This window comes from Catharus ustulatus, chromosome 6 (genome assembly GCF_009819885.2).
Source record: "Catharus ustulatus isolate bCatUst1 chromosome 6, bCatUst1.pri.v2, whole genome shotgun sequence".
NCBI lineage: Eukaryota > Metazoa > Chordata > Aves > Passeriformes > Turdidae > Catharus > Catharus ustulatus.
In genome coordinates, this window is record NC_046226.1 from 12336150 (window position 1) to 12355667 (window position 19518).

Consider the following 19518-nt stretch of genomic DNA (forward strand, 5'->3'; position numbering starts at 1 on the left):
ATATTCAGATACATGAACAAGACTGTTGTCTGCAAATACTCAGGGTAATCTCCCAGAACTCACTCAGCAAGGCCTTAGGGCTTGGCTCAAGGAACTTCACATCAACTGAAGAAAAAAGGGGGGTAAGAAGGTTCAGAGATGAGAAGATAATTATTAATATAATTCAGAGAAGAAAATAGTAAGACTGAAACCATCTTCAGATAAACTAGAAGTGCCTACAAAGAGGGAGGAAATGTTTTCCCTGACCATTACGGGCAAATATTAGAATTACAAAACCACTTCTGGTAGAGAAGGTAATTCCTCTGAGGTAGATTGCTTGGGAGATCAGGGGATTTGAATAACAGATTAAAAATACTTTGGCCAGGAACCTTTTAGGTGAAGCTGATCCTTCCAAGGCTTGTGCTTCAAGACAGAGACATCCAACATCTGGATTTTTACCTGCAGAACTCTGCACGTGGTTGTAGTCTCTCCCATGAAACCAGGGTATACAAGAGTCACAGAAGGTCACTTCCACTTATACTTGCATAAAATGCATAAGGAAAAACGACTGATGAGGGATTCCTGTCTGAACTCAAGTACTGTCTGTAGATGTGTGAGTTCAGTGAAACCTAAGGCTCCTGTTAGGGTGGTAGAGCAGGAGTGGGCAGCTCCCAAAGCCATCGATGCTGTGCCTGAGGGCAGGACCAGCCCACACACCTGCTCTCTAGTGCCAGCTGGTCAGCCCCAGGTAGGGCAGGTATGTGAATAAGGGAACTGAAAGCAGCCTTGGTGCTTCATTTGATTTGGTGGTTTTTAGAGATGAGAAGGAGCCCAAATGAGCATTGGATTGGAAGACATGAGTAATGTCAGGGATTCACTGAATGTCTTGCGTTTACATCTTGTCTACTTATTAATTATAATGATAGTCCAAGACCTGCTAAATCTGGGACAAGTTCTCAGTTTTTACTCCTAGTAGTAGTTTCAGACCTCTTTGAAAGACTCCTCGTCTTTGTTCATTTGACTGTGTGCTTTCTCTGCACAGAATGTAAAAGCTGGATTGATTTTTAATGTGTTATTCCACTGCAAGATTTTATTGATTTTTTTACAGAGCTGCTAAAAGACAACTGCCATACCATGGAAAGTAATTAAAAAAAAAAAAGGAAATAAAAATCCACCTATCTGCTTTTCCATTCTGCTTCTGGAATTCACCCTCTAAAAGCAATTTAGACCGTGCAGGCCCTGAAGAAGATCCTGTTACTCTAAGCAAAGCTGGAATAGGCTACTTATTGTTCTAGGCCACTGGTATTCCCCTTTCTCAGACATTGCCTGCAGAAATAACGAGCAGCTTAAACAGGGCTCCCTTTTGAAGCTGTCAACAGTTTGAGTTCCCCATTTAAAGGCTCTGGCATCAGGGCACCCTGAAGCCAGGCAATGTTAGCAGGAAAGCAGAATTAATGCAGAACAAGAAAAGCCTGCGGGGAGGGAGAGGCCCCTTGTGCAGGGTGAAGTGCAGCAGTGCTGTGCAACACTGAGATCAGGGCTCTGCAAAGTAAAGCCTCATGGCCAGCAGGCTTCTCGTATGTGGTTTTCACCACCAAATATAGGGCCTCATTCCCACACTTCCCTTTGTGCCATGGGGTCAGCACTTAGCACAAATGGTGTAACCCTTTTTTAGCTGGTGCAACCCTTCCTCCCCTCTCTGGGACAATATTTTGGGGGGGAGTCTGGTAATAGAACCATAGAATGGTATTGGTTTGGAGGGGACCTCAAAAACCATCCAGTTCCAACCCCTCTGCCATGGGCAGGGACACCTCTCACTAGGACTGGTGGCTTGAAATGCCATTCAGTTTGGCCTTGAGCACTTCCAGGGATGGGGCTTCCACAGTTTCTCTGGCAACAGAACATTGCCTGCAGGTCGAGGGGGGTGATCCTGCCCCTCTACTCAGCCCTGGCAAGGCACATCTGGACTGCAGTGTCCTGCTCAGCACAAGAGGGACAGGGAGCTCCTGGGGTGAGTCAGCAAGGGCCACAAAGTTGATCAAGGAACTGGAGCATGTCTCTTCTAAGGAAAGGCTGATGGAGCTGGGCCTGCTCAGCCTTGAGAAGAAACCACTGAGAAGGGACTCAGTCACTGTCTATGAGTATCTGAAGGGAGGGTCTCAAGAGGATGAGTGCTGAGCAAGAGGCAATGGGCAGAAACTGATGCACAGGAAATTCTATCTGAACACGAAGAACTTCTTTACTGTGCAGTGATTGCATACTGGAACAGATTTCCCAGAAATGGTCTGGAGTTTTGTTTCAGTAATGGCATTCAGCAACCATCTGGACACAATCCTGTGCCACATGCTCTGGGATGACCCTGCTTAAGCAGGAAGGTTGGACAGGATGATCCACTGTGGTCCCTTCCAACCCGAGCTGTTCTGTGAAGCTCTTCCTGGCTGAACAAGCCTTGACTCCCTCAGCCTTTCCTCACAACAGGTCTGACAGGCATTTTACCTCTGTTAAAAGGAGGCACCCTCTCCAAAGTCCTCATAATATCACCTCCTCGGGCTTTCCAACCACAAGCACTCGGGAGTGCCTCTCCCAGGAAGCAAGACCCCCAGGACAGCCTCCCCGAACCACCCAAAACAGCCGAGATGCTATTGATGCTCCACAGGAGGGATGCTCTGCCCCCTCCACCCTCCAATCACCACGTTCCCAGCCCCCTAAATTTTTTCCAGCCTTTACTCCTGGCTCATGATGCAGCTGCCGCAGAGAAAGCAGTGACAGGTTGAAGGCGGGGGGAGAGGGGCGTGAGTCGGAGGTGCCGAAGGGACGCGCAGTCTCGGCAGCCAAAGAGCCCGATAAGAGCCCGATTAGAGCCCGATCCGAGCCCGGTCCGTGCCCGGCCGGGAGCCGCCCCCGTGCGGCCGCCAGTGCCGGGGGTGGCCGGGGGGAGTTGTCCCTGCCCCCGCCCCGGAGGCGCGGCCCGGGCCCGGCAGGGTAGAAAGGGCCGGCGCTGGGAGCGCCGCGCTCAGTGCGGAGCGCAGGGCCCGCGCTGCCGGCATGGCTCTGGATTTCCTGGCGGGATGTGTCGGCGGTGAGTGCCGGGGTCTGCAGGGGGAGGAACAGCCATTGAAAAATGGGGGGGAAGGGGGGAAAAGCGAAAGGAAAGAGGGAGAAGGGGGTAAGAGGAAAAGAATAATTTAAAAAAACAACAAGCAGAAAAAAAAAAAAGCTAAGAAAGGAAAAGGGGGGTGTAGGGCGAGAAATATAAAAGGGTAGGAAAGGGTAGGAAATAGAGAAAAGGCATAGAAAGGGATAGGGCGAGATGTTTTTCAAATGCGGAAGAAAGGCAGGCAGGTCGGCGGGGAGGGCTGGGCGCGGCGCTGTTATTTTGGGAGCGGAGGATGGTGCCGGGGGCGATGCGGCGGCCCCGCTGCGGCAGGGCCGAGCCCGGCCGGGGCAGCTCCGGGGCCGGGGGCAGCTCTGGGGGGGGTTCCCGGTGGTTCCCGTGTTCCGGGGTGCCCCGGCCCCTCCCGCCGTGCCGCAGCCCCGGGGCTGTCCCGGGCTGTCCCGGGCTATCCCGGGTAGCTGTCCGGAGCCCCCGGTGAGCGCAGCCCGGGCAGGTTCGGGATGGCGAGCGGAGCAGGTGGACACGCGCATCTGCGGCCGGCCTGCCGCCCGCTCTGTTCTGCGGTTATTGGGTCGTGTTCAGACTTATTCTCGCGTCTTTTCGGCTGTTTGCGCTTGCTTGCGCTTTCTCGCTTGTTTTCCTTGCCAAGCTGGCAAAAATGTTTTAAATTCCTTTTTCCAGCGTCTCTCTGATTTCATCCTAGTGGCCTTTACCTTGCCGGGGTTCCTGCGGGGTCAGCTGCAGCGCTGTCCTTTCCGTGCCGAGCACAGAGCACACCGCTGTTTTTCTATCTGGGGCTGTGCTGCAGCCCGGCCTGCAGGGCGCGGAGCGGGCCCGGCGCTGCTGCCGCAGGAGAGGCAGGGCTGCCGTCCTCCTGTTCTGGTTCCTGCTGGCAGCGGGCACTGAGCATTGCTGGGCACACAGGGGCACAGCCAGAGGATCACTGCCTCAGCCTGTGTGCGAAATGCCTGTGCTCACGTTGGTGTAACTAACAGGCCTGCAGCATGTGACTTCTAAAACATCCTTTGATGCTAGAATAAAGCAGAGGTTTTTAGGAATGCATGGTTCCGCTGCAGATGTTGCTGTCACATCTGGAAAGGCTGTAGGCAGAGGGCAGGAATGTTCTGCTGCCATTAGAGGTGTTTACATGTTTTCTGTGCCTGTGCAGAGTGGTATGTACATGAAATGTTGTGCTTTAGAGGAAACCTGCATTTTCTGCCCACTGGATGTGCCTTGAGCTGAGGCCAGGAGTCATGGCTGCGCATTCCATATGGTGTGGCACAGGCTGTAGTGACAGAACTCAACCCCTGTCTGAGCTCAGAGGCTTCCTGAGAAGCATAAAGATACCTGGTGCTGGCCTGAAGGACTGAATTGTAGATCTCTTATCTCCTGACTTGGTAGGATGCTCTTTAAGTGGTTTGCCAACCGTGTTGTGCACTCCCACCTCCAGCTGCTGGTCCTGCTTGGGCTACTGTAGCCCCAGACCCAGGGAGAAACTTCAGGGTAATAACCATGGCATTTGCTCCATTTCAGGTGCTGCTGGTGTGCTGGTGGGACACCCCTTTGACACTGTTAAGGTGGGTTGATTATGAAATATATTTGCCTCTAAGTAGAAAACCTAATTTCTCCAAGGAGTGGGGGAGCAAAAAAAAAACAAAAAAAAATCCCCAGTCACTGTAGGAATGTAAATCTGCATGGGAAAGCTTGTAGCAAGCCTCCACAGCTACCATTTTAGATTCTTCAGTCTCCTGCTCGTCAGAAGTGAAAAGTTAGTTACATAAACTTTGTCCTTAAACTGCAAGTTCAGTGCAGTAACAATGTGGTATTTGGAAATACAACTTTGCATTGAACTGAATTGTGTTCTAAGCTTGCTTCTCTGCAGCTGTTCAGCACTACCTGCTAAAACTGCCTGTCCCTGTGTTTGCAACTCAAACCCACTTTGCTAGTTGAAGGATTGGTGTTTTGTTTTCCCCTCAAGCTCTGCTATTACTCCTTAATTTGTAGCACTAGGTGGAAATCAAAATCCACAGCATGGAGCTTGTCTGGGGGCTGTTTCCTCCAAGTATTATTACATATTTTTATAACTTTTCAAGTTAAATTTGTTTTTCTGATGGTTAGTTGTGTGTGTTACGTATACTTCAGCTACTATAAATACAAGAGTTGAGATCTCCTGGAGGGTCCCTCACAGGGCTCTCAGGAGTCCAAGCCCATCTTTCAGAACAGAATGACCACTTGAGTCATCTTTTTGCAGCCGTGAAGAATAGATAAAGGGCTATCAGTGTATTCCCTGCTAAAGTAATACATCAGGTCACTTGACTGCAGCAGACAGCGTGCCACGTAATAGATCTATATTTGGAATGCCTCTACCTTCCTGAATTTAGATATGCAAAGGCTGTGGGCTGATAGTGTTACTGAGGACATCACATTCTGTATTCCAGACATGGTTAATTCAATACAGAATTCCTGAGTTAGTGGATATTGATCCTCCTTGCAAGCTTGCAGTGCAAGCTGCTCAAACAGTAAAATCTGTCTTTTTGTTGCTCAGAATGTGGTAAATTTGGCAGTTAAATAATTCAGCTGAATTCTAGAATATATTTTCAGTAATGGCATCATGCAGACTGGCACAATTTTTATTATGGTGGTACAAGGCCAGCTGTCTTTTTCTCTCCCATCCTGCCAAGTTTTACATTCTTAGCTGAAGGTGATCAGTCATTTCATTGAATCCAGTAAAGCTGCTAAAATTCTATGCTCAGACTAAAGGTAACCATGTGTGGGTTTTTCAGGTTTTTTTTTTGTTTTGTTTTTTTGGTTCTTTTTGCAGTGGAACAGCTTCTATTGCATGAAACTAGACATTTAACTGTATAAACTGGGGCTCCCATGCTGATTTCAGCAGATGTGTCATTGCAAAATAGATGTATTGGCTTTGGGGAAAAGCATCTTGCTTTAAAATAGAGCAAAAAAATTTTCTCTAAATTTTTTATTAAATCCAGAGTGACACATAATATTTTCATATCCTTTTGAAGGTATTATAGGTGTTTATTTTGTTAGAGCAAATACTAATGTTTGTATTATTAGCTGGCATAGTCATCACTGTATGTGGAAAAACTAACCTTTAAGGACAAAAAAAGACATTGCATAACTTGTGTATGTATATGTGTTAATTCTTAACTTTTAATTGTTCTGCAGGGTTTAAAGGGCTAGCTGGTAGTAACCTTAGACTGTGCATTTTTAATATAACTGAGCAATGGGAAAGCTGCTTAGATAAGCCAAAGTTTTACTTTTGTCTTGGCATTTAAGCTCTTCTTTTTTTTGGCTAGTGCTCGTGTTTCAGAGAGCGGGGAGGGGGTTGGTGGGACACACAGGGAGACATTAAGCTGGTGAAGTCGCCCTGGGAAACCTGCAGCTGAGCTGATCTCAGAACTGGCAAACTCTTTATCCCTGGTTTGTTGATGTAATGTATAAAATTGCTTTTTTGCTTTTAACTGCCTTTACTTTCTGAGCTAGGGGCTGTCTTCATTAACAGCAAAAGTGTTACTTTGTTGTAGATGACAGATAAGCCTCATCACGGGAGAGTTACCTAGTAAGTATAGCCCAGGTGAACACTTCTGTTTCTCTCAGTCTTAATTTATTCCCAAATGTATTAGTTCAAGTAAAGAACTGAAAGACTTATGAAGCTTTTTCCCTTTTTAATTTTAAACTGATGTGTCCCTCTTCTACAGCTATGGCATGGAGGGAGTGGGGTTTAAATATCCCTTTTTTTTAAAGTAGTTTTATTCTGAACCTTCTTTCTGCTATGCATTTCTGGCTGTATACACTCCCACACACAGTGCCTCTAAAACTGAATCTCAGGCACACTGCTGTTGAGGTCTTATCCACTACATACTCTTGGATGATGTTTTCATTGCTCAAATACTTCTAAAGTCACTGATTTCCCATGTTATTGAATGCTTGGACTATTTTGAAGATGGAGTGGTTTGGGTTTTTTTATATTTACTTGAGTGCCTTTATGCAAGTAATTAGTGATGTGAAATTGCTGGGTATTATTATTGGACCTAAAAACTTACTATAGTAAGAGTGTTTTTCCAATAAGAAGGAAGCTAGAATATTGGGCAATGAATGGAACAGGTGGATAAACTTTGCACATGATTCTTCTTTCCTGTAGTTGTACACGCTGTGGAGCTTGTTGAGTATGACATTAACATGCATGAAAATGCAAGTTTTATGTGCACTCATTGCCATACATGGCAGTTTGCTAATGTGGGTACCCTTGTGTGACCAGTGCTCAAGCGAAAAAGATTTCATTCTTGGACCTGGGGAGTCAGTACTCTAAATATTCTACCCTAAAGCAAGGCTTAATTGGTTAGTATTTCACAAATTATTTAGACAAAAATAGAGGGAGCTGCATGCCACTAGGAAATTCAGCCCATTGATAGGACTAAGTCTAAACCATTAAACACAAGCAGAAAAGATTAAGAAGGTTTCTAAGCTGCAAATCCCCCAAAGCCCATATGTGTGGAAGTCACAGACAAGGTTTGAAACAGTAACAATAAATTCCAAATGGAGTAAAACCTTTGTTTGTGCAATTGTGACAGCTTGTTAAGATTTGCCTTTGCCTGTGGACCCGCTTCTTTAGCAGTTTTGACAGTCTGTCTACCCCCCAAAAGTCACTTTAAGTGACAAAGGATTTATTTTCTTTCAATCCTACTGTAAGCCTGCTTTTAATGCTGAGATGTTGCAAGATCCAAGGTGATCTCAGCCTCCCACTATGGCTAGCATACACTAATGTGTATACTAAAATTACATGGAAAACTGAAGTTCTGATTTACAAAGCAGAAAATAACATGTTGTAGGAAGAATACTGAAACTGCCAGTTTCTTTTTGCTTTGAAGAAAGCAACCTGAGAATATAGGATATAGGATTCTGACAAACCACCTCCATAAGTCTTTTTCTAGACGCACATATTACAGGCCTTTCATTGCTGTGGTGGTGGTTTTTATTACTTTAGGCAACCGTGGAAAAAAAAAAAATGTCTATGTGAAAGATTCCTGAACTTATAAAATTTTTTTCTTTTGCTCAGAATAAAAGACTGAAGCTTTTTGCCCTGGAGTTGTAGCAGCAGCATTACATGGTTGTTAAGCATCTTTTGTGAAGAACATTGCAGCCCTCCATGCAGGAGATGAAACACAGATTTATAACTTTATCAATCCAGTGAAATCAACTTACTGAGTTCAGTGCTGAGTGTAGAGCTTTGCCTGAGCTATGTAGACTTTTTTCAAGTCTGCTGAGGGCAAATAAGCATGAAAAAAAACAGAACTGGAATTTTCCATTATAGGTTAAAAAGCATGCAGAAAAGGGATCCCCTAAGACCACCAGTTACAGTAGCATTTATCTCTCCAGCAGAACATACTGTTTCCATTTTGGAAAAGTTAAATGATTGCCAACATTTCAAGGTTTGAAGCAGCTACACCTTCATCAATTGCTTGCATTCAGCAGGCTAAAAGTCTAAAAGACTAAAATTTAAATGGTCAAATGCAAAGACATTATCCCTTATGCAAAGACAAACATCTTAAGAGTCACTGCCCAGTTACCCTCTGAAAAAAAAAAAAGAGATCCCAATGAATGGGCCCAAATCTGGTACTTAGAACCACTATGGGTATTGTTGAAACTTTCCATCCCTTTAAAATGATCCTAATCTCATGCTTGACTTGCAAATAATTTTTTAAATTAAATTGTCTCAGGTTTGCACAGGTATTCGTTAGTGTGAAGAGAAGTATTCTTGGCAGTTAAAGAAAGTCCCTATTGTAGCCTGTTCTGGAAAGCATCTATTTGAAATTCTAGATGTCAATGTACCCTTCCACTTACTAGTTTGCTAAGAGTCACGAGAAGCTCATGATCCTCTTCCCTTCATGTTTTCACCCCCAAACTTAATTCAAAACACTTACACAAGATTTCTCAAATTATTGTGCCACATATGGCATTCCAGTGTCCAGCCCGTGCTCTTGCATATGCATTGCTATAGCAAATCTCCACCTAGGTACAAGACAGTAGCTTACCCTTTAGGCTGTTCCTGATGTACAAATTGGTATCTCACACAACTTTTTGTAGGTTCGTCTGCAAGTTCAAAATGTAGAGAAACCTCTCTACCGTGGGACTTTCCATTGCTTTCAGTCCATCATAAAGCAAGAATCTGTAAGTACAAAACTATTACTTTGTGGGTTTTTTAATCTTTGTATATTTTGGCTCTAGAGGGTGGGAAAGCTGTTAAAAAGCTGGCAAATCTTGAAGATAAAGAGAGAAAGCATGCTCTGAACCTCACCTGGCTGTAGGGCAGATGTTGTAGCCAGAACTTTGCCAGAAACTTTGTGAAAAAGATCACTAAGTCAGAAGATGATATTTTGAGGTTAACTTTTATTTTAAAATAAGTTGTTTAAATAATTAGTTTTGTGAGAATATAAGGAAGGTGTGAAGAAATTGGTGAGGTGTTTTTGCTGCTGAAACTTTAGGGCCATTGTTAAAAAGTTGGCCTTAGGCTTTAAGTAAACTCTTTTTAAAGAAAAGGTATAAAATTTGCCAGAAAACTTTTCTCTGGGTGGAGTAAGATTATTTTCTGGATGTGTTCAACTATATTTTTGTACTTCTAAATAGCTTAGATGTTTGTGTCCTAGGCAGAGATGAAATTGTTATTACAAAACAAGGCGGTTCTGATGGGGCCACTGTTATAAAGCTGGGGTATGAGGGGGAGCTGGAAAGGCTGTGCTCTGCAGTTTGAGGAGGTTATCCACACCACTGTTAAAAAGGGTTTTTCCTCTTCCATTAGGCTTTTGGACTGTATAAAGGTATTGGGTCACCAATGATGGGACTTACGTTCATTAACGCGCTGGTGTTCGGCGTGCAAGGAAACACCCTTCGTGCTCTGGGCAAAGACACTCCCCTGAACCAGTTCCTTGCAGGGTCAGCTGCAGGGGCCATCCAGTGTGTCATCTGCTGTCCCATGGAGCTGGCAAAGACAAGGATGCAGCTACAAGGAACGGGAGAATATAAACTAAAAACGAAGAACTACAAAAATTCTCTGGACTGTTTGATCAAAATCTATCAAAAGGAAGGGCTGAGGGGTATCAACAGGGGCATGGTCTCCACCTTCATCAGAGAAACTCCAAGCTTTGGCTTTTACTTCCTGACCTATGACTGCATGACTCGGTATTTGGGCTGTGAAGCTGAAGACAGTTACGTTATTCCCAAGCTGCTGTTTTCTGGAGGGATGTCGGGAATCGTCTCGTGGCTCTCCACCTACCCCATGGATGTGATCAAATCGCGGCTCCAGGCCGACGGGGTCGGGGGGGTCACTCAGTACAAGGGCATCCTGGACTGTGTCCGCAAGAGCTACCACGAGGAGGGCTGGAGGGTGTTCACCAGAGGGCTCACCTCCACGCTTCTCCGAGCTTTCCCTGTCAATGCAGCTACCTTTGCCACCGTCACTGTGTTCCTGATGTACATGAAGTCAGAAGACAACCTTCCTGAATGTGAGCCAGGTCCAGTAATCCATCAGCCTTCCAGTCTGTGAACCTTCTCTCTTTGTTCTCCTCATCCAAAGCCCGGCTGGTTGGGGTTTGTGAAACGTGAACACTTGACCCAAACAAGTAGTGTAGATTTATGCTATCTGTATAAAGAATTCCTAAATGTATCAGATTAGGATTTCATCTCACTACTTGTATAAACAGCATCTTGCCTTATTCAGGACTCTGTATCTAGTAGTATTCAAGTAAGAGGGGGGGGCCTGCATTTTGAAGTTGCTGTTGTGGCTCCAGAAGAGGTTCTGGAGAGTGTTCTAGCACCAGAAATTGAGTTTTCTTTCACTCAGGTTCTGACTGACTGAGTTGAGTTGAATGCAGAAGTGTTTATGGGAGAAATACTCATTTTGTATGTGACAGGAGTAAGTGTACTCCTCTAAGGTGAAGAAGGGGAAAGAAATGTAATGGTGGAGGTGTTTTGCAGGTAACCCTGAACTGTAAAGACATGGACTAGCATTCAACTAGTCCTGTGTTTTACTTTTCCTTTGCTTTTATATGTCAATGGTTTTAGTGGAACTTTGTTCATACTGATTTGTTAAAAAAAAAAAAGACTTGTACCTAAGTTATTCCCTGACCTTTTAGCTTTGAATAAATATCTTAAGCACAAAGTTAGCATCTGCACTCAAATGCACTTGTTCCTTTAAATCTCAAAGCTTGTAAGGATTTAGGGAAACTCCGATCTAGTAGGACTGGTGTTGTTTGCCCTCACCTCTGTTTCTCCTTTGGTGGGTGCACAGACTGCACTGAGTAGCTCAGCCCAGAGGACTTTGTTCAGTTCAGTTAGTGCACTTTTCCCAACATCCCCCACAGCATCCAGTGATGTACAGAAGTCAAAGTCCTGCCTGTGGTATTGCACAAAATGTTTGTGGATGCAATGTTAGCTTTGCAGCTTGAAGTATCTTAGAAATACATACATATTTAGTTAGGACTGGAGGTTTCATACCTTTCCAGAAAATAGGGGTGTAAGTGTCTGAAATGGTTGCTGTTCAATACACTTGCATTATGAATTTAAACAATACTGATTTTATGTATTTAGTTACAGTGCTACTGGGAAGAAGACTGAAAAGGGGTTTTGGAGAATTTTCTTGTTGCATTAATCTGCTGTAATTTTTTTTTTCTACCAGTCTGTTCAAGAATTGAATTAGCCAAAGAGCTACAAACAGTTATTTAAGATTTGAGCTAAAAGCTGCACATATTTGGCAGGAGGAAGGACTGTATGTGTGTGAGCATGTTTTAAAACATATCAAGCTAGTTCAGTAAGTACAACTTGTTACACTTTTGGTTGGGACAAGTGCAATAGGTGTTTAATTTATATGAATTTTCTAAAGAAGCGTTATTTCATAGCATTTTGCACTGTAACAAAATATGCTGGAGAAACCTATAAAATTGGTATGTCTTTTTATACCTTGAAGGTATGGTGGATGTTTTAGTGCCTACTTGCACTGAGATTCAAATTGAATGTTAAATCTGTCTACTAAGCTGCATATGCACAACAAATCACAGCAAAGACCATTTACACCTTTGTACAGGAGTATGTCAATTCTTGTATATATATTAAGGGAATAAATTTTTTAAAAACTTTACCTTTGGTTCTTTGAAGCTTTTTTGGGTTTTATGTTTTACTCATGCATCTTTGTGTTTAAATTGAGCTTGCATGAGGATGGGTTTTCTGGTTTTTGCTGGGGAAACTTGCTCTGTATCTGCCTTCTGTGCACCACTGGGAAGGGCAGGATCTTGCTCTGGCTTAGGGCCCATCACTGGAGCAAAGAAAGGAAGTTGCCTGACCTCCCTTATTCAAACTGACCTTTCTTCTACTGAAAGAACAATCCTGCTTTTAGAGCCAAGGACTTGCCCTTATGCTTAGGTGCTTCCTATCCTGCATTGATTTGGTTTATTCTGTGATCAGCACCAAGGCTGCACAACTGGGGAAGACAAGTCTTGGGTCCCTGAATGGTCACATCAGAATCAAGTACCAGGCATCCATAACTTCTCTGGGCAATGTGTTCCAGCACCTCACAGTAAAGAATTGCTTCCCCAATACCTAATCTCAACCTACTCTCAGTTTAAAACTGTCATCCCTCATAACTCCATGCCCTTGTAAAAAGTCCTTCTCCACCTTCCCAGTATGTCCCCTTTAGGTACTGGGAGGTGTCCCCAGAGCCTTCTGCTCTCCAGGCTGAACAGCCCCAACTCTCAAATTCTCTCTGCAAATGAGAGGTGCTCCAGCCCTCTGATCATCTTTGTGTCCCTCCTCTGGACTCACTCCCGTAGGTTCATGTCCTCTTCTTCCGAGGTTATTTCAGGTACTGGCTCCACTAACTCATCTTCTTAAAGGGTAGATACACGTGGCTGCCACAAACCCTGTCAAGCATCAGCTTCCTGGATCAGAAAGCAGCAAGGCCACCACCTCTCCACCTGACCATGACCAGGGTCCGTTCCAGTCAAGTGCTTTTTGTTCTCTCAGCAGGAACAACTCTGTTCAACATTGAACTATGGAACAGAAACAAATAGCTGGAATAAGCAAACAGTGTCTCCTTAGAAGATGATCATCATTCCAACAGAAAAGGGCTATACAATGTTTTACTTGCAGTGCTTACTAAAGCATTCTTTCCAGAAATTCATCCATCTGGAACTTAAATAATCAGTGGCAGACACTGGCTGTTGCTCAACAAGCCTGAGAAGAGGCAAAACCCATCTTACAGCCTAGTCTGATTTTGCTTGAAATCCATGTGACTTATAACTATTAAATCAAGCTGGACAATACCCTCAGTCTTTTAAATCAGGATAGAGCTCTTTCCTGATGATTTCTGAGATGTGAGCCAATTCACACAAACTCTATCCTGCTTTCCCAGATCCTCCACCATTATCAAGCAATTCCCAAATAACTGAAGGGATTAAGAAGGTAAAAACCACTGAAAATTAAACTCACTATCAAGTCCCTCTCTCCTATTCTTAAACTAGATGAGTCATGCCAGTTTTAAAAGTTACAGCTACAACTCTGTGCAATTAGGACAAGAGGGGAAAAAAGTACCCATGTATACTATTTCTTGACTAAATTACTATAGTAGAACAACTAGTGTGACATTTATTTACCAGGTCTGTAACATGACACATTTTTTGTCCTCTCTGCCTTGTCTTTCTCTGCATATCTGCAGTGATAGGACAAGGGGTAGTGGCCTTTAGCTGAGAGAAAGCAGGTTGAGATTGGAAATTAGGAAGAAATTATTCACTGTGAGGCTGCACAGGTTGCCCAGAGAAGCTGAGGGTGCCCCACCCCAGGAAATGTCCAAGGCCAGGCTGGATGGGGCTCTGAGTAACTTGGTCTAGTAAAAAGTATCCCTGACCATGACAGGGGGTGCTGGAACTAGATTATGTTAAAGATTCTTTCCAACCCAAACCTTCTAGGATTCTATGATGAAGCTTTTTATACATTCAGGTCAAAGGATAGCAAGATATTCAAGGGATGAAAACCTGTCCATGGCAGGTGCAGCACTGGTAGCATACTGGGAAAAAGAGTAAGACACAAATGTAAGCATTAACCTTGCAAAGAAAAGACATGTTTGTTCTTTGAAATTAAATATATTTATTATTATGCTGGAAAACAGGTGTTAACAGTTTAATGTTAGCTGCTGTTATCCCAACTTTTAATCTGTGAATAAAGAACAATTTAAACCCCTGAAGTGTGCCAAACACCGTAAGATTAACAGAATGTGCAGTTAAACCCCTCTTCTGCCAGAAAAACAGGCAGAGAAAATAGAAGCTTACCCAAGGTAACATGTCCTGTCAAACACCACAGCCATGGAGACAGATGAAGGATCTGAGGGACTCTGTGACTCTGGGAGGCACAGCAGGAGAGCAGGGAAGCAGAGAACTGGGGCCAAACCTAAGGGAGACAAACTTTGATATCAAGAGGAAGCAAACTGTTCCTTTCCATGTTCAGGAATTTATGTGTGTCAATGGGCAGTAGGGGAGACAAGCAGAGGAAAATAAGCAATTTTCATCTTCCCAGTGCAACTGTTTTGCAATTTTTGTATTCATGTTGGCATCACTAATTGCAAAAGTGGTTACCACCAACAGGAAAAATGTGACATATTATGCACAATAATACATAAGATATACAGTAAAAGCTTTTCTTCTTATAGTTTATTACTAGTTTTAACTGAGTTGACCTAGAAAGTGATTTTGAGCTATACAGGTTCATCAATAAACAAACTGAAATCAAGGCAAGGTCTGCAGTGAACACTAATGCCCTATAGATTGATATAAATGGAAGAATGTCAAATTCTAATGTTCACAAAATATTTTCAGGGTCTATAAAATTTAACAACTAACACAGTCAAACTGCTTAGTTATCATTCACTGTTATAATTTGGTTTTCTTACTGAAAGAAGCACACTGCATTTTTTATTGACAGTAAAATAGACTTGACCATTTTAGCCACATCCATGTGTTAACCAATAAAATATAAAATCATAATGAAGCCTGACCTCAGGTCTGCACTGTTTCCTATACATATCAGAACAGAAAGAAGTGTTGCTCAAGTAATTTGACTTGGCCAGATTAAAGTTGGTACAAAGTAAAATTAATATTCTTTTTCTAGGATCTGATCTGTTATCTTAAGCAGAGATTTACTGTAGAACAGGAATACTTCAGTGTTTCAATTAACCAGGCCATGCACCTTCCTTGTGCACTGAGGTGTTTTCACTTAGGAAGAATTGATAAATAGAAGTGCTTTTCAAACAACCCGTAATAAATTTCATACTTTTTAACTGCAGTTAAAGGAGGTAAATGTAAAAATTACTTCTACTCTTAAATTAATACAGGCAGTTACCTGCTTCCCTGCCAGTTCTTAACCAAAACTGGACACATTTTAATTTCACACACTGAAAAAAATTGAGATGAAGTCTCCTGTCCCTAATCTATGCTGGAGGAGAAAAAAAAACAAAAAAAAAACAAACCAACCACACAAGAGGAAAACCTAAAATCTCCCATAGAAATTATTCTTTAAAATCCATTTTCAAACTGTAAACATTTGTATGCCCTTTGAAGCTATGGGAGTCACTGGATTCATATAAATCCACTGGAAGTTCAGTCAAAGCATCAGTTAAGAATGAAAACTGAAGGATTCTATATCAAAAGGCCAAATTTCCTGTTTTGCTGACAAAAAAATAAATGCGTTGAAAAATAAGTCACAGTATAAACTGCATGACACCCCATGTGTGAGGCAGTCAAAACCTTTGTAAGCCAAAACTGGGACTGGCAAGGTCAGTGAGGTTCTTGCCAAGTCCATCTTGCAGCTCTGAAGGACACCTGACACTGAGCCCTTAAATGACAACACTAACCTACAAGGCAGTTTTCCACAGATTGGTCTTGCAACCAGGCTCTTGAGATGAGCTTTAGCCAAAGGACATTAGGACCTATCTGGTCCTCAAGATCTTTTGTGTATGGATTTTCCACTGTTTAACAAGCAGCACATAATATGCCACAGCCTTCACATGCTCTATCATTTATCTCTAAAATATTCGTTGTTCACATCCTTCTGAAATACACCTTCTCTGTGGCCTGCTCCAGGGAGGAAAACAGCTTACTTGAGATCTCTGATCCCTAAAGAGCAGCAATGCAGGACTCCAATGCAATATCAGTCCTGTTCTGCAGTCTCTGCAATGGCCTTGCACACATTATGAGCAGCAATAGGCTGAGGCAAAGGCCCTAATTGCCTCGGAAGAGCTTGGACTTTTTAGGATTCCACCACTGGAGAGAAGCAGTGATGTTTTACACATCCAGCAGTTAACCAAAATAGCCACTCACAGCTGAAAACATTCATTAACACCACTGATAACTGGATTTCCACATTACTCTCTACTTAATATTAATATTGTATGTATGTATGTATGTATGACCCATGTCACACTCAACTGTTTTTATTTAGTCTTTTATTTTCATTGCCTTGCTGCTGCTTTTAATGAATGCACAAGTACACTCAGGGCTCTCAGAAATCAGCACACAATTGTACTTACTCTTCTGGGTGCTGTGTGGGCAATTTGCTCTTTGACACAGGCATGCTCCAAGTCTGCCAAGGTCCACTGAACACCACAGGACATCCTGCACACACTTGACCTCACAGGGGCACCCTGACACTGCCATTCTGTCTGCTGGTCATGCTTTGCAAACAGGTAATTCACTGCCATCTCCTGGCAAACTGCTACCCAGGAGTTTCTGAACTGACTGAGACAAAGCACTGACATAGATGCCACCAGATACCACAGCACTTAGAGGGGAATCACACTTAATCCCACATCACTTAAAAACTGGTGACAAAAGGAGCACCCAAAAGTCCTGCAAGGACATGACAGACTCGCCATCCCTTTCTCTCCCTCCCAAAATTCACCAACATTTGGACAGAACTTCAGGCTTGCTCCTGAGGAGAGCTGCCAGCAGACTCAGGAACCCGGTGAGAACAGCAGCTCAAAGAGGGTATTGTGTCCACACCATAACACACAACAGAAGCTGAGGTACCCAACCAGCACACAGGCTCAGAGCTTTTCCCTTAGAAAAAGTAACAGAAGACTTGGAAACCCTAAAATGTGAGTTGTCTAAAACCCAGTTGCTATAAGGAATCTTTATTCATTTACCTACAGCACAACAGTGTTTTCCTGCTACTTTAGGGAAAGCCAGAACCTGAAAAATTCACTCCTGTACAGAATCTGATGTGCTTGACCCAAAGGAAATTCAATACTTTCCAGACCATTTCCAGAGAAAAAGACTGAAAAAAATTCTAAGTTAAACTACCTAAGTAATATAGGATCATTGAGAGTACACATAAAAGCAGGTTTGCTTTAGGCAAAGAGAGTGAATTTGAGAAAAGGACCACTGATTCAATTACCTTACAAAATTAAACAAGTAGCCATCCAGGTGGCATTTAAGCATTGCCATCATCACACTCTTGCAACTTGACACTAGACCAATTCATATTATCAAACTGAATATTGAATATAGTAATACAAGAACATAGAGTCCTGCTCTGGTTCATGTCTACCTTTACAGATCACTGTGCAGATGTTTCTGCTCCTTGTGCTCAGCAGCAAGGCTGCACTCCCTGTGCTCTTCATTTTCCCATTCTTTCACCCTGGGACTCTTCTCAAGGAAAGTGCTACTTTTTAAATTATTCAATTTACACAGCAAGGAACAAGAATACTGAAGACCAACACTTACTTGTATTCCTGCAAAATTCACACCCAATATTGTTTTTAAATCCACCCCAGGTTTCCCCTGGCAGCTTTAAGTGCTCCAGGAACATTAGAGCAGTAAAGCTCAATGCTGACACAAACATGTTTTACTCCTCTCCTCATGCCACCATTACACAGCAGATTTTAGAAGGTGCTGTACAGATGAAAAACTTCTTAAACTCGTTTTGAGGTGCCATCATTACAAATGGCACATTATAGACCAACCAATGCCAGCAGCAGCTGCCACTTGACTGATTAAAACATCCCAGACAGATTTGTCTAGCACCCCTGATGAAAATTCCAGATTATCTCAATTTCAAGGCATTAAGGAAACACTTGGAAGAATGATATTCAGCACATATTGTCCTCGAGTTTATGCATCTTGAGTAGAAAAACCAACCAGCCCATTTTTTCAAGGCATACTGACAAAATAGGCTGTGAGGTACGTGATGAGCACGTGGAAAGACCTGTTATTGCCACTGCCATGCCTCCTATCCAGCACTTTGAAGTGATTTGCTTTCTTCAAACATTTTAAAGTCTCAATACTTTTGCCATTTCTGGTAATTATTGCATCTTTTGCTTTTTACCTACTGTGAAATTAGCAGAAAGAAAGGATCTCCACCTGCCTCTAAAATGACATTACTGCTGACAAGCTGTTGTTAGGATGTGTTTAGCATTTGGCTTTGTTGATTGACAACTTGCAGCCATGACAGAAGTCAAAATGCACTACCTCAATTCCACAGTGACCTTCAAACAGAAGGTAACTAAAATTCAGTGCAGGTTCAGCTGAGGTCCTGGCATTCTGTTTCACTCTCAGCATTTCAAATCTGAACCTGCAGTCCTCCTACAACCTTTTCAAAAAACACTCTCCACAAGTAATTAGTATTTAAGTTCAGTTTGTTTTGCATTTACTGACCATAAATAGACAGAGACAAGTCTAGTCAGTTCTAGCTTTAAAGTTGGTCTGAGCTTGCCTCCTTTCATTTTGACAGCAGCAGAACCAAACAAGGTGTATGTACAATCAAATGAGCAGTAGAACATGTGTAATGGGCAAGCATGGAAGTTCTTTGTCAGTTTTAAACCCACATTTCTACCACCCCTCAGATTCTCCTCCCCTTACCTGAACTCACTCACAAATTGGTGGTGTAATGCAGGATAGCACTCGATAGCACGCTGGGAATGGTGGTTTCAAATCAACTCTGTTGCTATTCTCAAATCCTGTTACTTCTTCACTGAAAAACCTTGAGGAAAGCTCGGGAATCAATTAAGTAGGATGTTTTAAGAGCAAGGTGTGCCAATTATACTTTAAAAGCTTAAACAAATTATAGCAGCTGTTCAATGCTAGTATTTATTCATACCCAATATGGAATTAAGTACTTACAAAGGAAGACCTTTCAAGCTACTGAGTGCTGCTACTTACACTCAGGAGTATATTGAGTGCTACTGACTTGAGGCCTAGATGGAAATGTCTCTGTAATCAGATGCAGTATAACCAGAGGCAATAACAGCTACAGCTCCCAGTTGGTCCTCAAATCAATATTTAACACAGCTTAGTCTCAAATGTATGTTCAAGGTAACATAGTTCAGTCCTTAATGTATGTTCAAGGATGAAGTACTGACACCTTGCAAT

General features: G+C 42.9%; 1 protein-coding gene across 2 annotated transcripts; it reads left to right on the top strand.

Moving 5' to 3' along the window:
* Positions 1–2955: 2955 nt before the first annotated feature.
* On the top strand, positions 2956–12245 carry SLC25A29 (solute carrier family 25 member 29). Of its 2 annotated transcripts, XM_033062529.2 has the most exons (5): positions 3011–3058; positions 4628–4671; positions 6640–6674; positions 9200–9283; positions 9912–12245. In XM_033062529.2, exon 5 carries the CDS (start codon positions 9945–9947, stop codon positions 10653–10655), a length of 711 nt encoding a protein of 236 aa, XP_032918420.1. In that variant the 5' UTR covers positions 3011–3058; positions 4628–4671; positions 6640–6674; positions 9200–9283; positions 9912–9944; the 3' UTR covers positions 10656–12245. The 2 variants fall into 2 exon arrangements, with proteins under 2 accessions (XP_032918419.1, XP_032918420.1); XM_033062528.1 differs by lacking the exon at positions 6640–6674 and having other exon boundaries at positions 2956–3058.
* Positions 12246–19518: the final 7273 nt, after the last annotated feature.